Source organism: Chiloscyllium punctatum, chromosome 15 (assembly GCF_047496795.1).
Source record: "Chiloscyllium punctatum isolate Juve2018m chromosome 15, sChiPun1.3, whole genome shotgun sequence".
NCBI classification, from domain to species: domain Eukaryota; kingdom Metazoa; phylum Chordata; class Chondrichthyes; order Orectolobiformes; family Hemiscylliidae; genus Chiloscyllium; species Chiloscyllium punctatum.
The window spans coordinates 22,828,029-22,840,433 of record NC_092753.1 but is presented as its reverse complement, the minus strand read 5'-3'; the positions used below and the strand labels follow the sequence as shown (position 1 = coordinate 22,840,433).

The 12,405-nt window shown below is 45.4% G+C and overlaps 1 protein-coding gene across 1 annotated transcript in view; it reads left to right on the top strand.

The window, feature by feature from the left end:
• LOC140485960 (large ribosomal subunit protein uL18m-like) overlaps positions 1-8,807 on the top strand; it is an 86,731-nt gene extending 77,924 nt beyond the window's left edge. The window contains exon 2 of the mRNA XM_072584402.1: positions 8,437-8,807. Coding sequence (XP_072440503.1) covers positions 8,437-8,761 — 325 coding nt within the window. The 3' untranslated portion in view covers positions 8,762-8,807. The remainder of the gene's footprint in view (positions 1-8,436) is intronic.
• Positions 8,808-12,405: the final 3,598 nt, after the last annotated feature.

The window sequence follows — 12,405 nt, the reverse complement described above, 5'->3', positions numbered from 1 at the left end:
TCATAATACAATGCATAAAGCCATAGTATCATCACAGAAGACAGAATGATGCTGCCTCCGGAGATGAGTGACTGGGCTTGCAACAATGGTGAGCTGTCAGAGTAATAATAGAGTGATGGTGGGTTAGGTATGGAGTGCTATGATGGCCATGGTAACTGACCATTGGGATGCCAGTAATGTTGGATTCTGGGAATGGCCAATAGGATGTGGGAGATAGTGCAGAGGAGGTTTGGTGATGATCATGGAAACTCGCCAATAACATAGCAGTGATGGTGAGGTGGGCAGTAGGACACAGGATGAAGGATGTGGATACTGTATTTCAGAGTTTTAATTCAGAAATCTTTTGAGGTATCAAGTGGATTCAGTGAACAGTTAGGAAGGCAAATGCAATGTTTGCATTTGTTTTGAATGGACTAGAATACAAGAGCAGAAGTGAACTGTTGAGGCTGTACAAAGTTCTGGTCAGACGGCATTTTCTACATTCTGAGCAGCTATGAGCCCTGTGTCAAAGGAGGGATGTGTTACCCAAGGAAGTGCCAGAGAAGGTCTACAAGAATGGTTCTGGGTTGTCATATGAGGAGAAGTTGAGGAATCTGAGCCAGAACACAATGCTGAGTAGATAGATGATGTGGGGCCTCACTGAAAATTATAGACAGTTACCTTGGATGAGGGGAATGGCCAATTCGATGGGGGCTAATAGTTGGGATGAATGTGTTGCTTGACGTGGAGATTGTCCAATGGGATGAGAGAAATGGTGTGGGAAAGTGAGAGTAATGATGGACATGGTGTGTGGAATGAGGATGGTGTTGGAGGTTTGGAACAGTGTAGGGATGGGGTCGATATGAAATATGTGATAGTGTGGAGGATGAAGACAGGGGATGGAGATTGTTAAAAATCACACGGCACCAGGTCGTAGTCCAACAGGTTTATTTGGAAGTACCAGCATTCACAGCACTGCTCCTTCATGAGGGAGCTGTGGAGCAGGACTATAAGACACAGACTTTATAGAAAAAGATCACAGTGTCATGCAACTGAAATGATATGTTGAACAAACCTAGATTGCTGTTAAGTCTTTCATCTTTTAGAATGGGCTGCAGGTTTCAGTTCATTAATATATAAATCCCAGAACTTCTTTCAAGTCACATGCTTGAGATAACTTCAGGCTTTATTAGAAAAGAGATGACATTTCAGCTCAGACAATGCATTAACTGTGTGAAGTTAGAGCCTGTCTGTATCTTAATCTTGAGCCAGACTGGTTCTATTTCCAAAGTAGCAATTTGTAAAATGTTACATGGATTGACTGCTTGCATTGACTGCTTGCAAATTGTGTGCTTTTTGAACAAAATAGAATCTATCTGCAATTACAATACTGTAAACGCAAAATCACCCCATAGACTTATATGAGTGTGTGCGTGCATGTAAGTCTCAGAGACTCTGAATGATTTTATATGGGTAAAGACTGTGAGTGTGTGCATGTAAGTGTTAATGCTTGTGAGAAGGTGTGTTTGCGTGTGTGCATTCTTGGTAGAGTGTGTGCATGAGTATGACGGAGAATAAGCCTGTGAGAGAGTGTGTACATGGGTGTGAGTGTGGGTGGTGTATGTGTGTGTATGATAGGGTCCATGTGAGTATGTAACAGTGTGTGGGTATTGTGTAGTGCGGTCCCCTGTAGTGTGGCATGAACCCAAAATCCTGGTTGAAGCTATCTTCATGGGTACCAAACTTATATGAGCCTCTGACCGGCCACAGTGCAATGTTGTGTATCCCGAAGTCGGCCTTGGAGGACAGTCCCCTGAAGATCTGAGGCCGGATGTCCCTGACTGCTGAAGTGTTCCCTGACTGGGAGAGAATGTGCCTCCACATCTTGATTTATTGTAGTCACGTGTACCCAAGTAGAGTGAAATAAACAAGCAGGAGGCTCGAAGAACACAGCAAGCCAGGCAGCATCAGGAGGTGGAGATGTCGATGTTTCGGGTATAACTCTTCTTCAAGACCTCCTGATGCTGCCTTGCTTGCTGTGTCCTCCAGCCTCCTGCAGTATTTTTTGTCGTAATCTAAGTGCAGCTTTGTTTTGTGAGCAGAACAAGCAGATCATAACAAGCAAGGACATATAGATCAGAGGGTGTCTGGGCAGAGCCAGGCATACACGTTACACTGCACAGAAGGTGCACAAAGCAGTTTCAACAACAGCAATATCAACATTATTTTAACTGAGAGGGGTCCTTGCAGCAGTCTAATAACAGCAGGGGATGAGGCCAGTTATGAGAGATTGAGGATGATGTGTGGAATGGGGACAGATTGGAGGATAGTTGTGAGGGAAGGGGATGGTGTGTGGATTGGAGATGGGACTTCATCCAAACGCCAATCAAATGAAGGATACGAATGGAAGCCCCGCCCACTGCGACGGTTCCGTCATTGCCGTGAAGGCCAGCTTCCGGCTTAGCGGTCAGGGGCGGGGCTAGTGACCAGTTCAAGGTGTCACGGGACGACGGGGCTCGGTCTCCGGGCGGGGTGTGGTATCCGGGACAGGCGTTGGAATTGTACCAGCCTCCACCACTTCCTCTGGCAGCTCATTTCATACATGCACCACCCTCTGTGTGAAAAAGTTGCCACTTAGGTCTCTTTTATGTCTTCCCCTCTCACCCTAAGCTTAGATGCTCTAGTTCTGAGATCTCCTTACAAATTTGTTTCTCAATTTCCCTCTGGCTATGAGGGAGTCTCTAATACAAGCACAACAAGCCCTTTCTTATTTTAGTTCCACCCAAATAACTTCCCTGGATGTATTTTCGGGAATATCCTCCCTCAGTACAGCAGTAATGCTATCCCTTATCAAAAACGCCACTCCCCCTCCTCTGTTGCCTCCCTTTCTATCCTTCCTAGCATTTGTATCCTGGAACATTAAGCTGCCAGTTCTGTCCATCCCTGAGCTATGTGTATCTAATTGTTAATTTATCCCAGTCCCACGTTCCTAACCATGCCCTCAGTTCATCTGCCTTCCCTGTTAGGCCTCTTGCATTGAAATAAATGCAGTTTAATTTATCAGTCCTACTCTGTTCTCTGCTTTGTTCCTGCCTGCCCTTACTGTTTGACTCACCTTTGTTCTCAACTGTACCAGTCTCAGATTGATCTCTTTCCTCACTATCTCCCTGGGTCCCACACCCCCAACATACTAGTTTAAATCCTCCCAAGCAGCTCTAACAAATCTCCCTGCCAGTATATTAGTCCTCTTCCAATTTAGGTACAATCCATCCTTCTTGTGCAGGTCACCTCTACCCCAAAAGAGCTTCCAATGATCCAAAATTTTGAATCCTTCTCCCGTGCACCTGCTCCTCAGCCATGCATTCATCTGTTCTGTCCTCCTATTCCTGCCCTCACTAGCTCATAGCACCAGGAGTAATCCAGATATTAGTACTCTCATGGGCCTCCTTTTTAAATTCCTGCCTAACTCCCTGTAATCTCCTTTCAGAATCTCAACCTTTTCCCTTCCTATGTCATTGGTTCCAATGACCTCCTGCTGGCCCCTCTTCCACTTGAGAACATTCTGCATCCCCTCTGAGACATCCTTGACTCTGGCACCAGGAATGCAACACACCATTCTGATTTTATGCTGCTGGCCACAGGACCATCTGTCCTCAAATTCTAGACAGTCCTCAAATTCAATCGATCTCTTGGAACCTGATGTACCTGTGATTGCATTAGAACTGGTCTCAATACCAGAATCTTGGCTGTTTGATACGTTTCCCTGAGAATCCATCAACCCCACATGTTCCAAAACAGCATACTTATTTGAAATGGGGATAGCCACAGAAGACTCCTGCACTAACTGTCTACCTCTCTTACCTTTCCTGGAGTTAACCAATCTATGTGACTGTATCTGCATCTTTTCCCTCTTCCTATAACTGCCATCCATCATGTCTCCCTGCTCTTGTAAATTCCTCATTGCCTCGAACTGTCTCTCCAACCGATCCATTCAATTTGAAAGGATTCGTAATCAACGGCATATATTGCAGATATAGTCCTCAGTAACCCTTAAACTCTCCCTGAACTCCTACATCCGACAAGAAGAGCATATCACTCTACTAAAGGCCATTTTTGCTTTTAGTCGACAGACACAGAAAATAGCACTGTCTTATTCCTCTACAAAACACTGCACCAGGTTAAATTAATACTTATGGCTTATATTTTAAGTTTAATCAAGAGACATATCTCAAAAAAACATAATAAAACACCAACTCTACTCACAACTGCAGATTTACTGTAAGGCCATGCTTAAAATATCCACGTACCTGTTTCTGTGCTGTCCCCTCTCCCAAACAGGTTCCTCCAAGATTAGTTGTGAATTTCACTTGTTTGTTTTCCCAGATGTATTCCAATGTCCAGTGATTCACGAATTCAAACAGCAAAGGCAGTAACTGTGCAGGTTCACTGCTGTGTCAGTTTCTGCCAATTTCCCGTTTCCATTGCCAGTGGCTGTCAGCTCTTTGTCACTGAGTTCTGCCTCTGACCGAGTGAATGTGAAAATTCTTCAGTGAATAGTCCTCTTGTCTCAGACTTCCGAGATTCTGGGTTAGATGGGAGAGCAGAAATCTAACCACTGGTATCTGGGCTGATGTGAGAACTGTTGTACTGGAGTAGCACACTGTTGGAGGGTCAGTGCTGAGGGAGTGCCAGACTGTGTCCCTCTGTGACATCTAACTGGCTGATTGCTGTCTGAAGTCCATATTAAAGATTTCGTGACGTCCTTGGAAGAAGCACTGTGAATGCCAATCTGAATCTTTAAAACTTGTGTCCAGTTGGTGAAAACAGGCAATCAGCCCGATATCACAGTGCTGTTAGTCAGTTCTTGCTGTCTGCACGTTAGTTGCTGTGTTCCCTGAGTAACCGCAGTATCTACCTGACAGTCCATATGATGTTGGAACAGAGGTCAGCCAATTGAATGTACTCTTTTGTCCGATGGGGTCATGGCTGATTTGGCAATTATCAACTCCACTCTCCTGTCTTTCTTTATAATCTTTGATCCCTTCCAGATTAAAAATCTCATCGCAGCCTTCAATATAATTAATGACTCAGCCTCGACCGCCCTCTGTGGTCAAGAGTTCCGCAGATTCACTCCCCTCTGAGAGAAGAAATTCCTCCTCATGCTTCCCTATTATTCTGAGACTGTGCCTCAAAACTAGAGTCGAAAAGTGTGGCGCTGGAAAAACATGGCAGGTCATGCAGCATCCGAGGAGCAGGAGAGTCGACGTTCCGGGGGTAAGCCCTTTATCAGGAATGTCAAAACTAGATGGAATATTCCATCTCACCAAAATTGCGTGGAAGAAAATGGACGACAGTTTATCGGCTGGACTCACTACTACTCATAAAAAGGTCAAAGGACTACTTGTTTTCCAAATTGCTAGCTGTCGCGCCATGTTCACATTCATTGACTTAGAAATAAGGTCACACAGGGTTCATAGAAACATACAGTATAAGCAAAGGAGGAGGCTGTTTACCCCTTTTAACAATCCATGTGATCATGGCTGATCAGCCAACCCGGTTCCCTGATCCCATTTCATTCCTGTAATCCCAAGGACTTTATCTAACGCCTCAGAAGTATGGGAAGTGATTTTTGGGTCCCTTGCTGATATATTTGTATCATCGATAGCCACGAATGAAGTGCCAGTAGATTGGAGGGTGGCTAATGTGGTGTCTTTATTTAAGAAAGGTGGTAAGCAAAAGCAAGGGAACTGATGTCAGTGGTGGGTAAGTTGTTGGAGGGGATTGTGAGGGATAGGATCTATGTGCATTTGGAAAGCCAAGGACTTATTAGGGATAGTCAACATGGTTTTGTGCATGAGAAATGGTATCTCACCAACTTAATTGAGTTTTTGATGAAGTGACAAAGACGATTGAAGAAGGCAGATGTTATCTATACAGATTTAAGCAAGGCATTCGCCAAGGTTCTGCATGGTAGACAGGTTCGCATGGTTAGATCACATGGAAGCCAGGAAAAGCTAGCCAATTGGATACAAAATTGGCTTGAAGACACAGAGGATGGTGCTGGAGGGTTGTTATTCAGATTGGAGGCCTGTGATCCGAAGTGTACTGCAAGAATCAGCTGGCTCCATTGCTTTTTGTCATTTATATAAATGATTTGGATGGAAGTAGGGGAGGAATGGTCAGTAGGTGAGTTTGAGAATATTTGTAGCTCAGGTTGAGGTTCTGGATGTAAGTTTGCTCGCTGAGCTGGAAGGTTTGTTTTCAGATATTCTGACACCATACTGGGTAACATCATCAATGAGCGTCTGGTGAAGTGCTGGTGTTACGTCCCGCTTTCTATTTATGTCTTCAAGTTTCCTTGGGGTGGTGATGTAATTTCCTGTTTTTTTCCTCAGGGGATGGTAAATGGGGTCCAAGTCAATGTGTGTGTTGATAGAGTTCCGGTTGGAATGCCATGCTTCTAGGAATTCTCATGCGTGTCTCTGTTTGGCTTGTCCTAGGATGGATGTGTTGTCCCAGTCGAAGTGGTGTCCTTCCTCATCTGTATGTAAGGATACTAGTGAGAATGAGTCGTGTCTTTTTGTGGCTAGTTGTTCATGTATCCTAGTGGCTATTTTTCTGCTTATTTGTCCAAACACGACTCAAGAGCCTAGAGGAGGAATGCCTCATTCTGCCTTGGGACCCTGCAACCACACGGGATAAACATGGATTTCAACAGTTTCCTCATCCGTGCCTCCCTCCCCACCCCCCCACGCCCAACCCAGTCCCAGTCCCAGTCCCAGTCCCAAGGCTCTAACTCAGCACCACCCTCCGGACCGTCCATCACTGCCCCCTCTAACCTATCACCTCCCTCAACTTCATCCACCTATCGTTTTTCCAGCTACCTCCTCCCAACCCCAGCCCCTCTCCCATTTATCTCTCAGCCCCGACCCACAAGCCTCATTCCTGATGAAGAGCTTATGCTCAAAAAGTTGATTCTCCTGCTCCGCGGATGCTGCCTGACCTGCTGTGCTTTTCCAGCACCACACTCTTGACTCTGATCTCCAGCATCTGCCGTCCTCACTTTCTCCAGAGTACAACAGGACCTTGATCAGTTGGGCAAATGAACTGAATAGTGGTAGATGGAATTTAGTTTAGATAAATGTGAGGTACTACATTTTTGGTCAGGCAAATTAGGACAGGACTTGGACACTTAAGGATAGAGTCTTTGCAGTGTTGCTGAACAAAGTTCTGGGGGTGCAGATTCACTCAGTTCCTTGAAAGTGGAGTCACAAGTAGATAAAGTAGTGAAGAAGGCATTTAATACACTTGCCTTTATTGGTCAGTGCATTGAGTATTGGGATGTCATGCTGTGACTGGACAGGATATTGGTTCGGCCAGTTCTGGAATACTGCGTTCAATTCTGGTCCCCCTGCAGTCGGGAAGATGCTGTTCAAGTTGAAGGGTGCAGAAAAGATTTACAAGAGTTAGGAATGTTTTTTCCCTGGAGCGGAGGGTTGACACATATGGAGGTTTCTAAAATCAAGAGGGGTATGGATAGGGTGAATAGCCTGGGTGTTTTCTCAGGGTAGGGAAGTCCAAAACTAGAGGAAAGGGAAAAGATTTAAAAGGAACCTAAGGGGCAACTTTTTTCATGCAGAGGGTGGTATGTGTATCGAATGAGCTGCCAGAGGAAGTGGTGGAGGCTGGTACAATTACAACATTTAAAATGCATTTGGATAGGTATATGAATAGGAAGGAGTTAGAGGCATATGGGCTAAAGACTGGCAAATGGGATTAGATTAATCTGATAGGCTTGGATGAGTTGGACCGAAGGGTCTATTTCCGTGCTGTATATGCCTTTGACTCTGTCTATGTGATGTTTTAGCCTCATGTAATGTTTTTTTTTGCTGCAGAGACTTCCACAAGCTCTCCACTCTGTAGATGGAGGCATTCCTCCTTAGTCCTACCCTGTGTACTTCCTCAGATAAGAAACCCAAAACTGCACGCAATTCACCACGGTATGGACTCACACTGTACAATTGTAGAAAGGCATCTCTGCTCCTGTAATCCAATCCTCTCACCATCAAAGCCAACGTACCTTCACTGCCTGCTGCTCCGGCAACGCTGACTTTCAAAGACTTGCGTGTATGAGGGACACCCTGCTCTTGTAACGTCTCCTTTCTCAGTTGATCAACATTCATTTTTTTTCCTGTTTTTGCTACCGGACCTCTCGTTGAAATATATTAAACCAAATTGCATTTGCCCATTCGCTGAACTTGTCTTGATTGTACCATTGATTTGATTTCGACACGTTCGGGCAAGTTTTCCACATTTTTTTTGGAAGCATACCAGTGTGTTGGAGCTGGAGTAGGGGAGTGCAGTTGTGGTAAGTGGTGCCTCACAGAATGATTTGCTGCTGATATCTCTCATTTCCTTTGTCATTGATTTTTCTGTCTCTCTACTGCTTGATGCCAGGTTGCGTTTCAGGAAGAGCCAGAGGCACGTCACAGCCTGTGTGGAGATAGAAAGCAGTCAGGGCGAGGTGGTCATCTCAGCTTCGACCCAAGAGTGGTCCATCAAGAAGCACCTATACAGCACCCGGGACGTCACTGCAGCCGAGACTGTGGGCCGTGTGCTAGCTCAACGCTGCCTTGAGGCCGGGATCGGCTACCTCCAATTCCGGGCTATCCCTTGGGAATACCGGGCAGAGTCGGAAAGTCCCGAGAACTTTAAGAGAATGAGGGTCCTGATTAGTTTAGGAGGAAAGATGGGTGATTCACTTAAACAGGATTGTGGCTGATTGCATCCGGCCTCAACTCCACAGTCCTGCCCACTGTCTTGAAACCATTACTGACTAAAAAATTGTCTACCACCTCAAATTTATTCAGTGACTGTCACACTCTGGAGAAGCAAATACCCTTATGAGAACATAGAACATAGAAAAATACAGCGCAGTCCAGGCCCTTCGGCCCTCGATGTTGCGCCGACCGAAGCCTACCTAACCTACACTAGCCCAATAACCTCCATATGCTTGTCCAGTGCCTGCTTAAATGACCATAAAGAGGGAGAGTCCACCACTGCTACTGGCAGGGCATTTCATGAATTCACAACCCGCTGCATAAAAAATCTACCCCTAACATCTGTCCTATACCTACCACCCCTTAATTGAAAGCTGTGTCCCCTAGTAACAGCTGACTCCATACGTGGAAAAAGGTTCTCACTGTCAACCCTATCTAAACCCCTAATCATCTTGTACACCTCTATCAAATCTCCCCAAACCTTCTTTTCTCCAGTGAGAAAAGTCCCAAGTGCCTCAGCCTTTCCTCATATGATCTTCCTACCATGCCAGGCAACATCCTGGTAAACCTCCTCTGCACTCTTTCCAATGCCTCCACATCCTTCCTATAGTATGGCGACCAAAACTGCACACAATACTCCAGATGAGGCCACACCAGAGTCTTATACCACTGCAACATGACCTCAGGACTCCGGAACTCAATTCCTCTACCAACAAAGCCCAGTGCACCATATGCCTTCTTCACTGCACTATTTACCTGGGTGGCAACTTTCAAAGATCTGTGTACATGGACGCCAAGATCCCTCTGCTTATCCACACTACCAAGTAGTCTACCATTAGCCCAGTAATCCATCATCTTGTTACTCCTACCAAAGTGCCACATCAGCCTTCGCTGTCCACAACTCCACAGACTTTCGTGTCATCCGCAAACTTGCTCACGCAGCCTTCAAGCCCCTCCTCCAGGTCATTTATAAAAATGACAAACAGCAATGGTCCCAAAACAGATCTTTCTGGAACACCGCGAGTAACTGCGCTCCAAGATGAACTATACCATCAACTACTACCCTCTGTCTCCTTCCAGCCAGCTAATTCCTAATCCAAACCTCTAATGCACCCTCAATGCCATACCTCCGTAGTTTTTGCATTAGCCTGCCATGGGATACCTTATCGAACGCCTTGCTAAAATCCATATACACCACATCTACTGCTTTACCCTCATCCACTTCCTTGGTCACCTTCTCAAAGAATTCAGTAAGGTTTGTGAGGCACGACCTGCCCTTCACAAAACCTTGCTGACTATCCTTGATCACATTATTCCTATCCAGATGTTCATTAAATCCTATCCCTTACAATTCTCTCTCAGACTTTGCCCACAACAAAAGTGAGACTCACTGGCCTATAGTCACTCGGGCTATCCCTGCTCCCCTTCTTGAACAAGGGGACCACATTCGCTATCCTCCAGTCTTCTGGCACTATTCCCGTAGACAACGACGACATAAAAATCAAGGCCAATGGCTCCGCTATCTCCTCCCTAGCTTCCCAGAGGATCCTAAGATAAATGCCATCAGGCCCAGGGGACTTATCTATTTTCATCCTTTCCAGTATTCCCCAGACCTCTTCCCTACGTACCTCAATGCCATCCATTCTAATCACTTGTGACTCAATATTCACATCAGCAACAGTGTCCTGTTCCTGAGTGAATACTGACGAAAAGTATTGATTTAGTGTCTCACCAATCTCCTCCGCCGCCACACACAATTTCCCACTACTATCCTTGACTGGACCAATACCTACCCTAGTCATCCTTTTATTCCTGACATACCTATAGAAAGCCTTTGGGTTTTCCCTAATCCTACCAACGAAGGACATTTCATGTCCCCTTCTCGCTGCTCTTAGCTCTCTCTTTAGATCCTTCCTGGCTACCTTATAACTCTAAATCGCCCCAACTGAACCTTCACGCCTCATCTTTACATAGGCCACCCTCTTCCCTTTCACAAGGGATTCCAATTCCTTATTAAACCACGGCTCCCTCACAAGACCCTTTACTCCCTGCCTGACTGGTACATACTTATCAAGGACACCCATTAGCTCTTCCTTGAACAATCTCCACATATCATTTGTGTTCTTCCCTTGAAGCCTATTTTTCCAATCCACGCATCCTAAGTCATGCCTCACCGCATCATAATTTCCCTGCCCCCAGCTATAACTGTTGGCCTGCAGTGCACACTTATCCCTCTCCATCACTAGAGCAAAAGTCACCGAGTTGTGGTCACTGCCGCCGAAGTGCTCACCGACCTCCAAGTCTAACACCTGGCCTGGTTCATTACCTTGAACCAAATCCAGTATAGCCTCACCTCTTGTTGGCCTGTCTACATATTGTGTCAGGAAACCCTCCTGCACACATTGGACAAACACCGACCCACCTAACGAACTCGAGCTATAGCTTTCCCAGTCAATATCTGGGAAGTTAAAGTCCCCCATAACAACCACCCTGCTACTTTCACTCTTCTCCTGAATCATCCTGGCAATACTTTCCTCTACTTCTCTCGGACTATTAGGAGGCCTGGAGAAAACTCCTAACAGGGTGACCTCACCTTTCCTATTTCTAACCTCCGCGCACACTACCTCAGATGGCAAGTCTTCCTCCATCACCCTTTCTACTGCTGTAATACTATCCTTGGCAAGCAATGCCACACCTCCCCCTCTTTTACCCCCATCTCTGACCCTACTCAAACATTTAAACCCTGGAACCTGCAACAGCCATTCCTGTCCCTGTTCTACCCACGTCTCTGTAATGGCCACATCATCGAAGTCCCAGGTACCAACCCTCGTCATGTCTGTTATTAAACGTGCCACATGTTAAGCCTAAAACGATGACCTCTCATATGAACGAGGACTGTAAGGAAGCCACTCAGCTCCTCCAGCTTACTCTGCCGTTCAATAAGATCATGGCCGATCTGATTTTAACTTTGACTCAATGTTGCAGTACATCCTCCCAAATCTTTCAGCCTCTTAACCTACATTGCCCCACAAGGGGAAACATCTTCTCTGCGTCTACTTTGTTAATCTCCTTTAGCATCTTACAAACTTCAATTAGATCTTGTGGGTGAATTACCACAAGCTACCTTTAATTTGGCTACTTACTAAGGAATCTCCAAGACAATCAAGTGTTAAAACAGAGGAACCTCTATTATCTGAATGAGTTGGGCGAGCACCTTCTTGTTCGGATCGCAGTGCTTTACCAGACAGTTTGTTTCAATCAATAATTTTGATGAGTCTGCTATTTGAACAAACTAATCTTTGCATTCTGCAAATTGCAGGTTAAACTGAGAAGGACTTAAACCCTTAACATCACATAAATATATGAAATCCCTGCATTAAGCAAGGTCCTGAACAGCTTCTACAATCACAAGAGCATTTGTCAAGTTTCTGTGAACTCAGTGTCACAGTAAGAAATCAGAAGCACTGCCTTGCACGTGTTTACTTTCTCGGCAATTTATTTCAAGAACTGCCCAGTAAAGTGACGGAAATAAAGCACTTACGTTTGAAAAGGACTGTGTAACAACCCTTACGTGAAACAAAAAACTCCACTCATTGTTGCTTGAGGTGATTGTGTTTCTTTGATTTTGCCAGTGTTTTCACATGTT